At 38.2% G+C, this 18336-nt stretch overlaps 1 protein-coding gene and 1 long non-coding RNA gene across 2 annotated transcripts in view; one reads left to right on the top strand and one right to left on the bottom strand.

Annotated features, from left to right (window-relative positions):
• MNS1 (meiosis specific nuclear structural 1) overlaps positions 1-5627 on the bottom strand; it is a 31997-nt gene extending 26370 nt beyond the window's left edge. The window contains exons 1-4 of the mRNA XM_001378001.5: positions 5216-5627; positions 4120-4344; positions 1136-1263; positions 225-327 (exon numbers count right to left, since the gene is read on the bottom strand). Coding sequence (XP_001378038.4) covers positions 225-327; positions 1136-1263; positions 4120-4344; positions 5216-5218 — 459 coding nt within the window. The 5' untranslated portion in view covers positions 5219-5627. The remainder of the gene's footprint in view (positions 1-224; positions 328-1135; positions 1264-4119; positions 4345-5215) is intronic.
• LOC103099520 (uncharacterized) lies at positions 5381-5937 on the top strand. The gene is made up of 2 exons (XR_460691.2): positions 5381-5517; positions 5618-5937. It is a non-coding gene; the product is annotated as an uncharacterized LOC103099520 (long non-coding RNA).
• The last annotated feature ends 12399 nt before the right edge of the window (positions 5938-18336 follow it).

Below are 18336 nucleotides of genomic sequence, written 5' to 3'. Positions count from 1 at the left end.
ATATCCTTTTGAGAATGTACACATAACATACATGCACATTACTTCAACCCATTTTTTTTTTTGCTTAGGTCTCATATATTTGAGACTTAGGTATTTAAATATATTACATTTAGATAGACTATCTTGTAAAGGATGAAACTAAATGTGGTAGGGTCAAAGAAATGTTAATGCCTAAGATCCATCCACGTAAAATACAATTACATACAATAAGAAAAAAGTATTACTATTAGCTCATAGTTGATGGCTTCTTTTTCAGCAATTTGTGCAGCTCTTTCTTTATTCATGTAAGCAGCTTTCAATTTTTTCTCCAATTCTCGAAGTTCAAGACTGTTGAAAAAAATGTTCATTTAACCAGTAAGATATATTATTAGATAACTTCTTTTCTTTAAGAACTACTCAAGAATCTATGTTTGAAGGGCATCTAGGTGGCTCAGTGGATAGAAAGCCAGACCTAGAGACAGGAGGTCCTGGGTTCAAATATGGCTTTAGATGCTTCCAATCTCTGTGACCTTGGGTCACAGTGTACGTACATGTGTGTATATGTGTGTGTGTGTGTCTTTCCTATTACTTTGTAAAGTCCATGAGGTCAGGAACAAGATCAGGAAGACACTTTATTTAAATACTGTGGACTTCCTGTTCTGTGGATGAAGGAAATAATAGAGATGGGCTAAATGAATATTGTAATAAAGGGACACTCCTGAAAAATGTTTTATTTTTATTTTGTAATTTATCCTGGACATTAGCTTAATTACTTATCATTTAACAGGATTTCAAAAGAAAAAATCCCAGTTAAATTTTCTGATTAGCTTCCAGCTAATGCAGGAATTTCTACTTTACTATGCAATGCCATGTTTTTAAAGTTACATATAAAAAATTAATATGAAGAGGTATACTTACATGGGGTTAAAAAATATATTCTACCAGCATAAAATTTATCCATAAATAGCCATTTAAAATATTTCCTTTTCTTTGCGATGAGTATTATAGTGCTTGTAAATGTTTGAGCATAAAATAGCTTTAATTATAATCCTTTAAAAGATTTTGATTCAAATTATAGTATAAATTAATTCTAAGTGTTGAATTATACAAAATAAAATTTTTATACTTAACTTGTCATTTACAAAAATGAAGATACCTGTTTTCTCTTATTTGCTGTCTCATTTTTTCATCCTTTAGACATTCATTCTTTAGTTTTGCCAACTCTGTAGCCAATTTTTGTTCTTGTTCCATTTGCATTGCCTTTATCCTTTTGTTTTCTTGTTCCTGGCCAAAGAAAATAATTTTAGATTTCCACCTCCAGAAATAGAAAATTGTATTTCATTAAGAGTCAATTTTTCTATTACATCTTCAGCAGAATGTAATGCTCTCTTTTAGGGCAAAGGTTGTTTTGTTTTGTTTTTCATATCCTCAGATCCTAGCATAGTATCTTCAACATACTAAACGTCTAATTGAATTTAAAACTCCTCAAAAGCAAGGGCTACATCTTCCATTTTTGCTAACTCTCTGCAAGGTGTCATGTAGATTGCTCTGTACAAGGTGAGTGTTTAATAAAGAATAATGACTAATTAAATACTGTTGTTAGCACAGCAGGAAAGGTAATGCATCTGAACCACAGAAGTGAGAAGGCATTACACAGATCTTTTTCTTTTTTCTTTTTTTTTAAATCCTTACCTTCTGTCTTGGAGTCAATACTGTGTATTGGCTCCAAGGCAGAAGAGCAATAAGGGCTAGGCAATGGGGGTTAAGTGACTTGCCCAGGGTCACACAGCTGGGAAGTGTCTGAGGTCATATTTGAACCTAGGACCTCCCGTCTCTAGGCCTGACTCTCAATCCACTGAGCCACCCAATTGCCCCCATACACAGACCTTTTTCACCAAAAGAGTGAACTGGCATTTCTAGCCAGACAGAAGTTGTGTTCAGGCAAGAAGTTTAAGTACAGGATGCAATATAAGTATAACCAGTAGAATATGAACCAAGACTTATGACTAGATTGAATGGTACATTACTATTTCAAAGTAGCATCTTCCTGGGTTAGCTCTGTACAAAGTACAATTAAAAGGGACTCTTGGGACAAGTGGTTCCTGACATAAATGAAAAAGCAAATTCCTGGGAAACAGAAACTTGAGCAGACAATTAGTTTTGGAATTAGTAAAGTATTTTAGCCTTCTGAATATTTCACAAGAAACTGTTTTCCTCTACACTTCCCTCAATAAAACTTTCACTGGCTTCTAATTGTTCCTAGGGAAAAATACAAGCTACTCAGAGTAACATTTAAAACCAACTTAACTTTTAATTCCTTTTTTTATATTACTCCCTTTCACACTTTGTTCCAGCCAAATTTGTCTACTAGTTATTTTTAAAACTCAAAATGCAACATCCCACTTCTATGCATTCAGAGGTTATTGCCTATCTGGAGGTTCTTTCCTCTTTTAAAACTCAAATCAGGCTACCTCCTCTGTGAAGCTTTCTCTAGTCCCAACTTAACACATTCTCACTGTCAACAATTTTCATAGAGCATTTTGTTCCAATCTCCTCTTTGTCTTTACCACATTTTGCATTGAATATTTATTTTTATATATGGTATGGTCACCATAGTAGATTGTGAATTCTATTGAGGGAAGGATAAAGCCTTACATACATACATCAATATTTCAATGATTTGGTGACTGCATATATTTGGGTATTTCCTACAATAACCCATACATTTTCATCCAATGCAACTCTTATCAATGCCTTACCTCCATACCTTCAAAAATGCATTGGAGGCTTTCCTATTTGTCCTTATTAACCAGCGTATACCAATATAGAACCTTGGCTTTTTTGCTGTCAATAAATGACTGACTCATCTCCTTTTCCTATCATACCCTAGAAGATATTCTTAGGTCACTTCTTTAGGCAACTCATTATTGGTAATATTTTGCTACCTATTTGTGCCATTTTGGGCTCCTACAATTTTGATTCTTCAGATTGTAGGGTTCAGTTAGAAAAAAAATTGATGTTGAAAAGATGAATCTTTGTTTCAAGGAGCAACTTGGAATGGTGGAAATCACTGAACAATTCCCTGAACTCAATACAACCGATTATCTTTACCTATTCAATTCTGGGCCCACCTTACTGCCTATCTATAAGGTCTGCCCACAACATATGTCCACAATAATTCAGGCTAACTCAAAAGATTATCATTCCAATTGTAATCATAAGGTCTCATTTGTTGAACTGGTTTTTCTGTATGAACTATAACATTAAACTCTTTGAGTTGTTTTGGATGTATGTTAACTTTATAGTATTCAGAGATGATGCAATCAATAGAATGTTATCTACAAACAAAAAATCTTGGGTACTTTAGAATCCATAATCTCTCTTCTATTTGCATTTTGTGTTGGGCATAGGCTGTGATAGTGGCAAACACCTTTGGTAAGTATATATCTTCATTTTATGCCTTGCTTGATGTTAACAAGGGGTTTGAACAAGGTTTTTTCTGTTGTCAATTCTTTCAAAGAATTTCGTATAATCTTAACATATATGGGAGCCAATTTATCGAAGGAGAGACTTTCTGTATGCATTTTAGTCTACCAATTTAAAGTTTATTTTTTTAAAAATCATTCAGTGGGATCTTGAAATCTCTGAATTTTTAGTAAGAGACAAAACATTTTTTTAAACCGTGTCACAATAGTACCTCAAAGAGAGTAAAAGATCCAAAGGTTAGCTTCCATTGTGTTGAATCCTCTATGAAAGAATTTTAAAAAAGCAAGAATTGCACAGGAGATATAGAGGGATTGTGAGATGTACCAAAGGACATGAAGAACTGAGATCAAAGATCTTTGTATCAAGATTAAATAATGCCTACTGGGAAGTAGAATGCTATAGTTCAAGGAAAAAAACAGAAGTGTAAGTTAAGAATTACAGCTTTTCAGTAAATAATCTCATTCTAAGGTTATTGTGAGGAAAGCATTTTGTAAAACTTAAAGCTCTCTATACGCAATTATTACTATTATTACCTGGTGTTTCTTTCAATACTGTAATTATTAAGGTTGTAATCAATGCTAGTTGCATACATTCATTGCTTTTCAGTAGAAATGGGAAGACAAAGCAATCTTGGATACTATATTGAGAAGTTACCTTTTGAATAACCTCTTCCATATCTAATTCAAATTGTTCATCCTGTTGTAAACGGAGGATTCTTTTCCGTTCAATACGTTCTTCATTTGCCAACATCACCTTCTGTAATTTGCCTAGTTCCCCCAGCTTTATTTGCTCCTGGTTTTGTATTTTTTTGAGAAGGTTTTCATTTACTAATTTTTGATGCTTTTCTGCAACCGTCAGCTTTCGTTTTCCTTGCATAGCCTGAAATGAAAAATAATACCATTTTTTTCTTATTTTTTCCCATAAAATGCCAATAAACCTAAACTGAGAGGATCAAATGAGATGTTTATTGTTTTAAAAACTTTGCAAACCTTAAAGTGCTATATATCAGCTATTATTATTATGTAAAATCCTGTCAAGTGGTTTCAGGTTGTTTTCCATCATTTGAAATGGAGTATAAGGAAAGGGTGAAACAGAGGAAGATAAGAGAAGTAATGATTTGAAAGAGGAAAGAGTAGAGGATGAAAAACATCCAGATGAATATCAGCATTAAGTTTAAAAGTTGATTATGACTTGAAAATGCTTTAATTTTCCTTCCTAAATTCAGAAAACTGTATACTGATAATTCTGAAGAGGGTAAGTCAGCACACTCTCTTACTACCCAACTGCTTTTCTGAAGTATCACTGTCAAACTCTCCTAACACAATCCCAGTAAATCCTTCAGCTATCAAATATCACCTAATCCAATCTTCCAAGGATGAGGTTTTATTTACTTTGAGCGTCCTCTCCACCCAGGTGCCAAAGAACAAAAGACCTGGAAGCCTGTGCTTGCAGAAGATAATTAATTAAATGGAGAAGGAGGCAAATCATGCTTTCTTGGTGTTGTTGGATATAAATTAGATTTCCAGATTCCTGAATAGCAGGATGATAAGAGAGGACGAGGAGAAGGGGGTAGAAGGAAGATGAGGAGACTATGGGAGGAGGAAGAGGTAAGGGAGGAGGTAGAGGAGAAAGGAAGAGGAGAGGAAGGAAGGGGAGGACAGAAAGATAGCTCTGAGGGCCCCTATCGTCCTAGCAGGAGCTAGTTGCTCACCCAGGGAGCCTCATGTTTTGAATCCCAGGTCCCACTTACCATCTTGGCTAATGAAAAGCACCGTAAGCCTCAGTGAACTCGAACTTCCTTTCAAGACCAAAACCGATGGGCCGGGGAACACCTACACTACTACTACCACCAGCCGAGTCTTTCCCGCTTTCTTGTTTACAACATGTAGCCCGGGTAACAGTCACAGCTCAAGTTGAACTGGCACAGGCGCTTTAGAGGCTTCGTTCAGGCCGTGACTTCCCATTGGTTGGCGAGGACGCCCAATCAGCGCCTCTGGGTGGGGTCGCAAGTGTATGGGAAGAGAGCGGGTTGAGACCGGATGCTGGTTGCAGGTGACTATCACTGTATGGTTTGAGGTCGTTCTGTTCAAGAATGAACCATGTATCCAAGTTTCTTGATTACTCATTGCCTTCTGGGTTCCTCCATCCCTAGGGGGAGCATGAGAATAGGAGTGTGAGGGCGTGGAGGAATTGTAAGAACGTTGTTCCCCGACCACACCACTCAGGATGCTCCTCCTGCTTTTGGTGCCTTCGTGGTTACAGGCTGAGGGAAGAAAGCAAGATCTGATATGCAGTTTCAGAGAACCAACCTTGTTCTAGCAGTACGTCTAGGTCGCCCACCCAGCTGTTTGTATATTCAAATCAATCTGCAGATATACTACTCTGGAAACTTGCGTGTTTGTAATGGAAACTGAAAAATGGGTTCCTTTCATTTGTTTCCTACGGAGGAGCAATAAAGATGATGCCACGTGATTGTCCAAGTTCATATCATTCCCTCCTCTATCTTCCCACTCCCCCTCTCGTCTCTGCCTCCAGTTCTTTAAAACACTTTAACAATTAAATTGGACTGGTGACTCGGTAGCTTACTGAAGAAAATGCTTGACTCTTAGTTTACTGCTTCACAAACATTTAGGAATGCTTTCCAGTCTTTGGAAGGTCTTAACAAAGAACATACCCTATCTCTAGACTGCACTCCCCTCAGGTTTCCACCTCTAGGCTGCTCTGCCTTCATTCAAGTCTCACTCAGCTAAAATCACAACTTCTGCAAGAAGCTTTTTCCAATCACCTTTAATACTAGTCCCTTCCTTCAGATTCTTCAATTTTCCTGTACATAACCTGTTTGCATGTTGTCTCCCTTATTAGACTGTGAGCTCCCTGAGGGCAGGACCCGTTTTGTTGTTTGCCTAGCACATAGTAAGCTCTTAATAAATGCTGTTGACTTACTTTGCTTCACTACTATCTGTATGACTCTGGACAAGTCATTTAATATCTTTAGGCTTTAGAAATCAAAGCTCACTGTACTGGGTGATTTCTAAATGCTCTCCCCCTGGCTCTATTATAATTATTAGTTAAATTTGCTGCAGAATTGTTTGCAGTGTAAAAAATGTTTTGTACCTGGGAAAATCTTATGACACTTTATGCTTCAAAAACAAAGCACGATGATCAAACCATTCTGGAAAACAATTTAGAACCCTGCCCAGAGGGTTATAAAACTGTACATATCCTTTAATCCAGCAATGCTACTACTAAGTGTGTCTTCCAAAGACATTTTTTTTCAAAGGGAAAAATAGTACAAAAATATTTATTACAGCTTTTTTGTGGTGGCAAAGAACTGTAAATTAAGAGGATATCCATCATTTGGAGAATGGCTAAGCAAATTATGTTACATTATTATAAGGGAATATTATTGTGCTATAAGAAATGATGAGCAGGATGATTTAAAAAAAAACTGGAAAGACCTACGTTAACTGATGCAAAGAGAAGTGAGCAGAATCATGATATTGTGCCCTTCTTCTTGAATTCTGTTTACCTATTGAGTTTCTACCCATACTTCAGGATCCAGCTCCAATCTAACAAGCTACAATTGCACCTCCTTCACCAAATATTCCTGATTAAGCCCATTAGAAATATTTTCTTTCCATAATGCATAGCATTTCATACCTTTCTAATGCACTTATACCCTATTTTGTTTTATAATTATTTGCATATGTGCCATATTCAATGGGTCCTCCCTAATTCTGCCCAATTTTAAGTTCCACGAGGACAGAAAACTGTATTCTTTTTTTTTTGTATTCTGGATTGATAAATATCTACCCCAGTGTCTAGCAGAATATTTCAGGCACAAAGTTAATATTTATAGACTCAAATCATCCTATCCACGAGGGTGGGGGAACCATAGTTACACTTTTTGGTCAGATACAGGCACATGACATATGTTATCACGCTTTTACTTTGTAGTTGAATCTAATAATTATAATGATCATGAACTTTTACTATTTACGGATAGGTATGCTATGTATTATGTTAGTATAGCTCTACTGCAAGGCAAGTTTAATGATCTTTGAAAGAATGGGCAAGAAGAAGTGACTCCTGGCTGGTTGAGAGACTTTGGGACAGAAAAGCAGCAATCATAGGTTAGTTGGTGCAAGAAAAGAAAAGGCATAAGCTTTGAATTGAAAGTACTGTATTTCATTTGGAGAATTGCACACTGCATTAAATAATTACTAGTTCATCTCTGAAATAAAAATGCATCTTTTAACATAATCTCTTAGTGATTTTATATGACTAAATCATGGAACACTATAGCCTGAAGCATAAAAGTTCCAGGAAATGAGGAGGCTGCAGCATATTACAATAGGCTAACTTATATAAAATTGTTTTTTAAAATATCATTCAGGATAGGTGTAATTGTAAAAAGTAAGGTACATCAGTCATGTAGTAAGAACAAGAGATAATAGATATACAATCTGAGTACTAAAATAGTGCCCCAAGAAAATCTAGAAATTTTCTGTGAAGAATTTATAGGAAGACATGAACAAGAATTCCATAGAATTAATGAACAGGAATTTGTGAGGCAACTAGTGAGTTAGGTGGCACAATGGATAGATAGCTGGACCTGGAGTCATAAAGACCTGAGGTCAAATTCAGCTTCAGCCACTTACTTATTAGTTATGTGTCTTTGTGTAATTCATTCAGTTACCTCAACTGTAAATTGAGGATAATAATAGCACCTTCCTCCCAGGGTTGTTGTGAGGAATAAATGAGATATTTGTAAAGTATTTAGCACAGTGCCTAGAATATACTAGGTACAATATAAATACTTATTACATTCCTTCTTGTTTATTCCCTATTACATACCTATGAACCAGGCACTATTCTAGAGATGCAAACACAAAGAATGAAATAATCTCTATCTACAATAAGCTTATATTCTAATGGAGGAGTTAACCATCAAACTACTCAAAAATTATTTCAGAGAGCTACAAAAAAATTATATAACTATCTGGAAGAACAAAAGGCTAAGAATATCAAGGGAATTAATGAAAAAAATAGGAAATAAGGTGACAGCCATATCAGTCTCAAACTGCATTATAAAGTGGCAACCATCAAAACAATCTGGTACTGACTAAGAAATAGAATAATGGATCAGTGGAATAGATTAGGCCCTCAACCACACAGTAGTAAATGACTCTAGTCACTTAGTGTTTCTTTCAGAGCCAACCCAGTGTCTCTCAGAGCAGAGGGTCCTTCTGTCTAGAGTGTGGCAGTTCAGTCAGATAAATGATGAGAGGCACTGTATGCTCATCCCTGTGTCAGGCATCACATAGTTCTCTGCCATGGCACAGAACTTGGTTTATTTTATAGGTTCAATGAGCATATGCTTTTTTGGCACATAATCATTTCTCAACATACATGTTTCTGTAGAACCTTACAACAGACATGAAGCCTAAGGAGATAGTCAATGAAACATTGTTGCTACAATAGAGATGGAGATGAATGACATGAATAGGGTGATCTGGAGGTTAGTTCCTCCTGACCTAGGAGATGACCAGTTAGGAGAATCCTTGTTACTTTTGATCAGCTTTCACAATCAATCACAACTACTTAGGAGATGGGTAACAAAACATTTCGTATCTAGGAACAGGGTTAGAGGGTAATTTAAGACAGACCAGAATTGGAATTTTCCTCACTTTCCAAGTTGTATATTTCTTGTGCTTGATTCAGGAACCTAGCAAGGTTGCTTGGTTGTTAACAAATCAGTGGAGTGTGTCTGTAGCTTTGTGTTTCAAAGGAATGATTAATTTACCTGTCATGCTGTGCCTGCAATGGATATGGAGTATTTAAGTGTGCCTCTACTTGATAGAGAAGGGAGGGGTAATGGGTAATTCTTGTGATTGTAATCTTTTAGGGTTAGAATCTGGAGGGATTAAAGTGGAATATATGTGCTGATTATTTCTCCTGTATTGGGAAGAGAACAATAATTGTAGCAATTCCATTAGTAGGGGAAGTTAGAGGGAGAAGTCACACAAAAGGGGGTTCATCTCATCTCATCTTTCTGGGGGCTGCTTTGCAGTCTCCATTTCCCCAGAGTGTGACTCTGTCAGCAGGCTCTCCACAGTGTTTCACAAACCCAAAGATCTAAACTTTTGGAAGAACTCACTATTTGACAAAAACTGCTGGGAAAACTAGAAAACAATATGGCAGAAAGTAAGCACAGATCAACACCTCATTCTATATACCAAGGTGAAGGAGAAGTGGATACATGATTTAGAAATCAATGATGAGAAGGCAGCTAGGTTGCTCAGTGGATTGAGAGCCAAGTCTAGAGATGGAAGATCCTGGGATCAAATGTGACCTTAGTTCCTAGCTGTGTGATGCAGGACAAATCACTTAATCCCCATTGCCTAGTGACTTACCATTTTTCTCCCTTGGTACCAATAATAGTATTGATTCTAAGAATGAAGGAAGTGCCATGTGAATTGGAATGACCTTCAAGAATTGATGCAGAGTGAAAGGAGCAGAACCAGGAGAACACTGTACACAGAGATTGATATACTGTGGTACAATCAAACATAATGGACTTCTCTACTAGCAGCAATGCAATGATCCAGGACAATTCTGAGGGACTTATGAGAAAGAACACTATCCACATTCAGAAGAAGAACTGTGGGAGTCGAAACACAGAAGAAAAACAACTGCTTGATCACATGGGTTGATGGGATTTAGGATATAGACTCTAAATGATCGCCCTAGTGCAAATATCAATAATATGGAAATAGGTCTTGATCAATGACACATGTAAAACCCAGTGGAATTGTGTGTCTGATATGGGAGAGGGTTGTGAGAGGGGAGGGGAAAGAACATGACTCTTGTAACCATGGAAAAATATTCTAAAATCAACTAATTAAATAAAATTTTTAAAAAAGAATGAAGGAAGTGTTTTTTTTTTTTAAAGGAAGAAAGTGTGATCCCATAAACAAATTAGAGGAGCACAAAATCATTTACCTGTCAAACCTATGGATTAGGGAAGAATTTATGTTCAAAAAAGACATAAAGAACATTACAAGATGTAAAATAGATAACTTGGCTACATTTAATTAAAAGGCTTTTGCACAAACAAAATCAGTGCAACTGAGACTAGAAGGGAAAGAGAAAGCATTTTTATAGCAGGTGCCTCTGACAAAGGCCTCATTTCTTGAAAATTCAAGTATATAGTGTCAAATTTATAATAATACAAAGCATTTTCCAATTGACAAATGGTCACAGGATATGAATGAGCAGTTCTTAAATGAAGAAATTAAAACTATCTTAAGTCATATGAAAAAATGCTCCAAATCATTATTAATTAAAGAAATAAAAATTAAAACAACTCTCAGGTAACATCTTACATCTATCAGACTGGCTAATATGACAAGAAAGGAATATTATAAATGTTGGAAAAGATATGGAAAAATTAAGACATTAATACACTATTAGTGGAGCTATGAACTGATACAACCATTCCTGAGAGTGTAAAAGGGAATTCTTTGTTCTCTGTTCTTTGTTCTTTGAGTTTACACTTATATGAAAGGGAATCCTTTATTCCTTTTGATTATTTGAGTTAACACTTTGGTTAACAATAATTTCAGTACCTCTACTTAGTACCTCACTAGACTGAAAACAGGATTAATTCTCCTTTGTCTACGTTTAAATTGAATCAACAAAAGATTGAGCACCCTACTTAGTACTAGGTGAGATTTAGAAAATTCACACCCTTAGCTGTGAATCCTTTTGATGAGAACTTAACTTCAGAAGGTGAGGTCAGCCCCACAGATAGTGTCCCTCTGGGCAGTGCTAGACAACTTGGAAACTGTATTGGGCCCCTGTTAAAAGTCACCATAAAAACAAACCCCAAACTCCCTCAGATCAGATTGTCTTTGAGAAGATAGTCTGAAGAGACTTTTCTGGAGATAGTCTTCTGACTAGGGAGAATCTTCAAGGGAGCTTCATTGGAGACTGAGGCTTAGATTGTGGGCTTGGAGCTTGGCTTCAACTTAGACTCTGACTCTTGGACTACTTCATGAGGTGAGTGAAAGGCTGACTCCTTTCCTAGTTTCCTAAGAGACTAGCTTCCATCTTGGAGGAGGCTGAGTTATTACTTACCACCAGCCTTCCTGGCTGAGAGGTAATTAATCTCTTCCTGGATTAAGCAGACCCAGAGTAAACATTTAGGTTGATAGGATAAATGACCTCTCTAACCTCTTCATATTTCTTTATTGTTTCCTCTCCATTTTGTAAATATTTGTAAATAAATTTTTGACTCAAGATATAATAAATACTGGCAATCACATAATTTCATATAATCATAGTTAAACCATTAATTTTAACCTTCACTAGAGCAATTTGGAACCATGCCCAAAGCACCATAAAACTTTTCCCTCCCTTTGACTCAGCAATATCACTACTAGGTCTCTATCCCAGAGATATCAAAGACAATAGAAAAAATACCAACTTGTACAAAAATATTTATAGGAGATCTTTTTTGTAGTGTCAAAGAACTAGAAACTGAAAAGATGGTCTTCAATTGGGGCTAAACAAGTTGTGGTAAATGATTATAATGCAATACTATTGTGCTATAAGAAATGATGAATAAGATGAACACAAAAACACCTTGAAAGACTTCTATGAAATGGTACAAAGTAAAGTGAGCAGTCCCAAGAGAACATTGTACACAGTAAACACAATAATGTATGATTATTGACTGTGAATGACTTAACTATTATTAGCAAGGACTCATGATAAAAAAAAAAGGCTATCTACTACCATAGAAGGAATTAACAGAGTATGAATGCAGATAGAAACATACTTTTTTTTTAATCTTCTGCCTTAGAACCAATATTGATTCTAAGGCAGAAGAGCAGTAAGGGGTAGGCAATGAGACTTAAGTGACTTTCCCAGGGTCACATAGCTAGGGAGTGTCTGAGGCCAGATATGAACCTAAGACCTCCCATCTCTAGGCTTGGCTCTCAATCCACTGAACCCCCAGCATAATATTTTTTGCTTTATTTCCTCTATGAACCTTTTCTAGTGTAATATGGCTTCTTTTACAACATAATGAACACAGAAATCTGTATTGTTTGATAGCACATATATAACCTATATCAGTGCTGGCAAACTTATGGTACATATGACAAAGATGGCACACAGAGAGCTCTTTGTGGACACAAGTGCTGCCCTCCCTCCCTCAACCCTCCTATCCCCAGAGTTCATTATTAGAAAGGCATAGGGGCTCAGGCAAAGCTGCTCCCCTCCCCTTTTCCCTCATGTCTGATGACATTTTCACTTCCCCCACCCCTCTGCCCAGTAACCCAATGGGAGTGCACAGGGGGTAAGGTAAATGGCTCACAGGCAGAAGAGCTGGAGGGGAGCAGAGTGCTCAGGCCACTCCCCTCACCTTCCCTCCCCTCACTAAGGACATTCCTCACATCCCTTGCCCCTTCACCCAGCAGCCCAATGGGAATGCTTCCTCCCTCGGGGGAGGGGGGACAGGGCATATCCAGCATGTGTTGTGGGGGGAAGGGCACAGCACACGGTCTCTAAAAGGTTCACCATCACTGAACTCTATCGTATTACTTGCCATCTTGGGGAGGATTGAAGGGTGGGGTGGAAGGAAGGACAGAACATAGATTGTAAAATGTCATAAGATAATAATTAAAAATTATAGTAATATAATTTGGAAAAAAATTTAAAATACAAATACATGTAAAAATATAAACAGCATAAATATAAAGTTGTCAAGTACAAATACAGATAAAATTAAATATAAGGGAGTTCAGAAAGGATTGCACTAACAGTTAAGGATATCAGAAAATGCCTCATGCAGAATATGGTGCCTGAACTGCACTTTAAAGGAAGAGAGGGACTTTATGAGAGGGAGGTGAAGAATAAAGGCATTCCAGACATAGAGAATGGCCCTAGGGCAAGGGCTCAGAGACAGGAGATGGAATGTTCTGACTGAAGAAGAGACAAGCTGGCTGCATCATACAACATGGTTGGAGAAGCAATGTCCCAGAGAGGGATGTGGAGGAATGTGCGGGTCATGATTGGTGGCATAGAACCCAGGAAGAATACTCATTAATCAAAATATGTAATAATTAGACATCAAATTTTTGAAATACCTTTGTTTTTATAAAGCTTCTATTGCCTATGGGCTCATCATGGTCAAGCAGTGATAAAAGATATCGTGCATGTGTTTTAGGAAGAATCTGAAAGACATGCCATTATCACATGGGTTCCATCTTTTTTATACTGTCTCCTGGCTCCAAAGCATCACAGATCCTGACCACAGGTTTATTTACAGATACCCAGGGCAGCACAGACATGCCATATGAGCTCTTATAATTGCCTTTTGTAATGGTTCTGTTCCAGGATTATAAAGAACAAATATAAAAACATAGGAAAGATTCCTGGACAAGCCTAGCCCTACCTTTTTGTCTAACCATTTGGTCTCATGCTTTCCCATATATTGCACTATAAAGAACACACACAGGGGAAGCTGGGTGACTCAGTGGATTGAGAGCCAGGGCTAGAGATGGGAAGTCCTAGATTCAAATCTGGCCTCAGATACTTCCTAGCTGTATGACCCTGGGCAAGTCACTTAACCCCCATTGCCTTTAAAAACACACACACAATATAACAATTACAACTAGCTAATTAGCATTTTTATAGAGTGTTCTAAGATTTGTAAAAAGTTTTACAGTTTGTCTCATTTGATTTTTGCAACAAACTGGAGAAAGAGGTAATATTTTTATCCCGATTTTACCCTGAAGAAATGAGGCAAGCAGAGGTTGTGTCTTGCCCAGGGTCATACAGTTAGTGTCTGAAGTCATATTTGAATTCAGGTTTTCTAATCCAAGTCTCGTGTTTTATTTATTATGCCACTTAGCTACTTATGTGGACTGTTACCATTGTATCCATGTGCCTAATTAATCTGAAGCCTACCTTACATATCTCCTCTCCTTAGTCTGTATTCCTTCACCCCTTGCTCTCATTGCAAGCATTTTTCACTGCTAGAAAATCAAGACCATCAAATAATCATAGTACTCCCAGTGAAGAAAAGAAGTGATCATAGAGGCTAAATGAAGTCTTTGCTTTTGTCTTTTCTAGGAAAAACTTTAAGCAAATCTCATTCTTGTCTTTTGAAGCAGATCAGTGTATTAGATCATTTATTCAATTAATAAACATTTATTTATATTTTAATCTGGATGCAAAGGGGAGCCTCTGAAGATGGTTAAATAGAAGAAAGACATGATCCTCTGCTTTAAGAAAGTCACTTTGGCAGCTGTGTGATCTTTTGGAGTGGGGTAAGACATGAGGCAGTTAGTCTAAAAAGAATTTATTGAAAGTTTACTATGTTCCAGGTGCTCTAGTAAGTACCAGGCATACAAATAAAGGCAAAAACTGTTCTTGTCCTGAAAAAGTTCACATTCTTATGAGGAAGACAACATATAAATAACTACTCTAGAAATACTACATCTCTACATCTATATACGGAGCTATTGTTTAGCCATTCCTCAGTTGTATCTGACTCTTTGTGACCTCATTTGGGGTTTTCTTGGCAAAGATACTAGAATGGTTTGCCATTTCCTTTTCCAGCTTATTTTACAGACGGGGCCAACAGGGTTAAGTGACTTGCCCAGGATCACACAGCTAGGAAGTATCTGAGGCCAGTTCCTAATTTCAGGTCCTGTATTCTATTCACTGTGCCACCCAACTGCCCAATCCTTACTTAGATCACATAATTTCCATTGCAGCAGAAAAGGATGAATTGACCAGTCAGGCCTGCCCCAAGGAGCATGAGCACAGAGCTCTTTAGGAAACTTATGGGGACTCCAAAAACATGGTGACAGTCCTTGGACACTCATTGGGAATGACAGACTTACTAGCCATTCCTGTCTACATACTGGCTCAATCCTTAAAGGCCTTGTTGTTTTGGTATGACCTGGGAATCCCTGAATGGTCCATTGGTCCATTTCCTATGCCCATGACAGTAGCAGGGGGTGGAGGGCTTTGTCGTGATTTAAAGGAGAGACAGCTTCTAGCTTGCCCTTTTGATTTGACCATCCTTTAACTGTGAGACCTCAGGCAGGAGACAGAGAAAGGTGGCCTTCTCTGATCCAACATCATGGCAACTGCTCCCATGTGGCAATTACAAAATGGAGGGGTTTCATTGGGCAAGCTTGGACTGGTACCCCTGGCTATCTTCGTAAAAATTTTATTTCTTCCCTAAACAGGGGATAGAACTTTGAGACAGGCATGTCCAGGGTTGGAGGTGATCTTGTGGGTTCCAGAAGAACAGAGGGCCATTGGATCCAGCTGACTGAAAGCAAAGGGAGTTTCTTCATTGGAGAAGATAGCCATTGGCAGGAGGATAACCATCCATTGTTTAAACAGAACAATGCAGAGCAGGGGCACCATGTGGTCATGTCTATCTGGCAGTTCCACAAATTGCTTTATTTTCTAATGACATTTAATTGTCCTGGGAGAAAATGTAACCGTACTTATAACTTAAGTTTTTCGCTGTTGTTGGTATTGGGTCATTTCAGGCATGTCCAATTCTTCATGACCCCATTTCAGTTTTTCTTGGAGTAGTTAGTTAACTCTTTCCTTAAGTTGGAGAATTCCACATCGGCATTCTGTTATATGCATGTGATGTTTTAGTATTCTTTTGTGTGAAGAAATAAATGACTGTCCCATACCTGATTCATATTACACGTTGAGTACTCTTCTGTTCCTCCATTTTGGAGAAGCCCTAGTCATGAGCCCAAACCTAAGCTTTAAATGATTTATTCCTGGGTGCTGGCTGGATAGAGATTAAATGAGCCTAAGAATGTGAGAAAAGGAAGTCTAATCTCCCTCCCTTTAGAGGATACACTTTCTCAGGACTGAATCCAGTCTGACTCCATGAATAGGTTCCGAGAATGGTCCCTACTGAGAAGGATGTGGATACTTTGTCCAAAACCCCTTGTCCCATTCATGGTTTTTCAAAGTAAACCAATAACAGAACTACAACCATTGCCTTACTTAAGAACAAAACCACGGTGAGAAAACTGAATTTGAATGTGAAAATGGAAATACTGGGTACAACTCTAGTTCCTGTACCTTAAAGAGTTTTACTAAAATGTGTTAAAGTGTACAGAAGGACAATTAAAATGATCAAGAAGGTGAGGGAAGATCAGAGCATAAAAGCTTAGATGAATTAGGATAGAAGTCTGTAAAATTATCATGTATGTAGCTGAAACTACTTTTACACATAGGCAGTGTGTGTGTGTGTGTGTGTGTGTGTGTGTGTGTGTGTGTGTGTGTGGTACTGGGGAGGGGGGAGGAAAGGAGGTATCATTTTGGTCATACCTTCCCTTGGACCAAAACTTCCAGGGATTCAAATTGCCTGAAAAAGTTCAGTTTCTCTTTATTCAACATTCAGTGCCCTCCCTGACCTAGTCCCATCTTCTCTTCCAATCTTATGTCCCACTTCTCTCCTACATCAATTCTGTGCTCTGCTTTCTTTTCCTCTGTGTCTTTGATGCATGTTATGCCTCCTTTTACCCTACCCCAATTGCTCCTAGAATGCTCGTCCTTGCGACCCCACTAGAGTCCTTATCTCCTTCCCTCAGCCTTCCCTGCTTATCCCCATCAGTGGTGATTGTCTCATTGACCTTGTGTTCCATATCATTTTATGTGTTCTTATTCTATCTCCTCGGCTATATTGTAATCTTGTAAGCATGGCCGGTGTCTTTCTTTGTATTCCCTGCAGGTAAAGATCTTAACTTTTGATGGGATCGACCCTTTAAGACGGGGGTCCCCAAACTACGACCCGCAAGGCCATGTATCCGGCCCCCAGTGCACTTCCGGAAGGGGCATCTTTTTCAGTGGTGGTCAGTGAGAAGTGCACTATATGTGGCAGCACTGCAAAGCTTGGTGTCACTCACGTACAGTACTACTTCCGGTGACATAATCCTTTGTATGGTGCCATGTTCTGAGAGTAACTGAATGAGAGCAAAGCGTCATGCAAAGGATTATGTGGCTGCTCTCTCTATATATATATATAAATGGGGGGCAGCTGGGTAGCTCAGTGGATTGAGAGTCAGGCCTAGAAATGAGAGGTCCTGGGTTCAAATCTGGCCTCAGACACTTCCCAGCTGGGTGACCCTGGGCAAGTCACTTAGCTCTCACTGCCTCACCCTTACCCCTTCTTCTGCCTTGGAACAGATACTTAATATTGATTCTAAGACAGAAGGTCGGACCCTATAGGCACAATGACTATTTCTTTCTGATGTTCCAGTTTGGACCCCAGGCACACACTCAATTTCTGTCCTCACCCCCCAGCTCTTGCTCAGCCTTTGTTTCTGATTACTATGCATTGTCCTGGCCACCGACCCTTTGTCTGACTTGACCATTGCCAAGAAATGGGATGGGATCCACAGTGCCTTGAACTGTAGTGCTTGGCACTTAGAGGTCAGGCTTCAAATATTTATTGATAGTTTGAGCGTCTGAGCCTGCCCACTGCTCCTACGTGTGAGGAATCTCTTCTCTATCTAAGGGCTTCTGATAACTTCCCAGAAAGGGCACGTGTCCGTCTAGGTCACACAGAAACCTAGCTGTAGCAGAGCTAAAACCCAAACGAATGACCCAAGAATCCCGGAACTGGAAGGGACCTCAGAAATCACCTCATCCAATCAAGACCTGAAGTGTGAATTCCCAGGCAAGAGGTCATCCAGGCTTTGCTTGAAAAGGAATAATGAGGAACTTCCTACTTCTCAAAGCAGTATATTCCATTTTGGGGCAGCTCCATTTGGAAGCATCTCTTTATATTATGTAAAAAGTAGGGTTTCT

Source organism: Monodelphis domestica, chromosome 1 (assembly GCF_027887165.1).
Source record: "Monodelphis domestica isolate mMonDom1 chromosome 1, mMonDom1.pri, whole genome shotgun sequence".
Classification (NCBI taxonomy): Eukaryota; Metazoa; Chordata; class Mammalia; order Didelphimorphia; family Didelphidae; genus Monodelphis; species Monodelphis domestica.
Note: the sequence above shows the minus strand (reverse complement) of the source record. Positions and strands in the feature narration are given on the sequence as shown.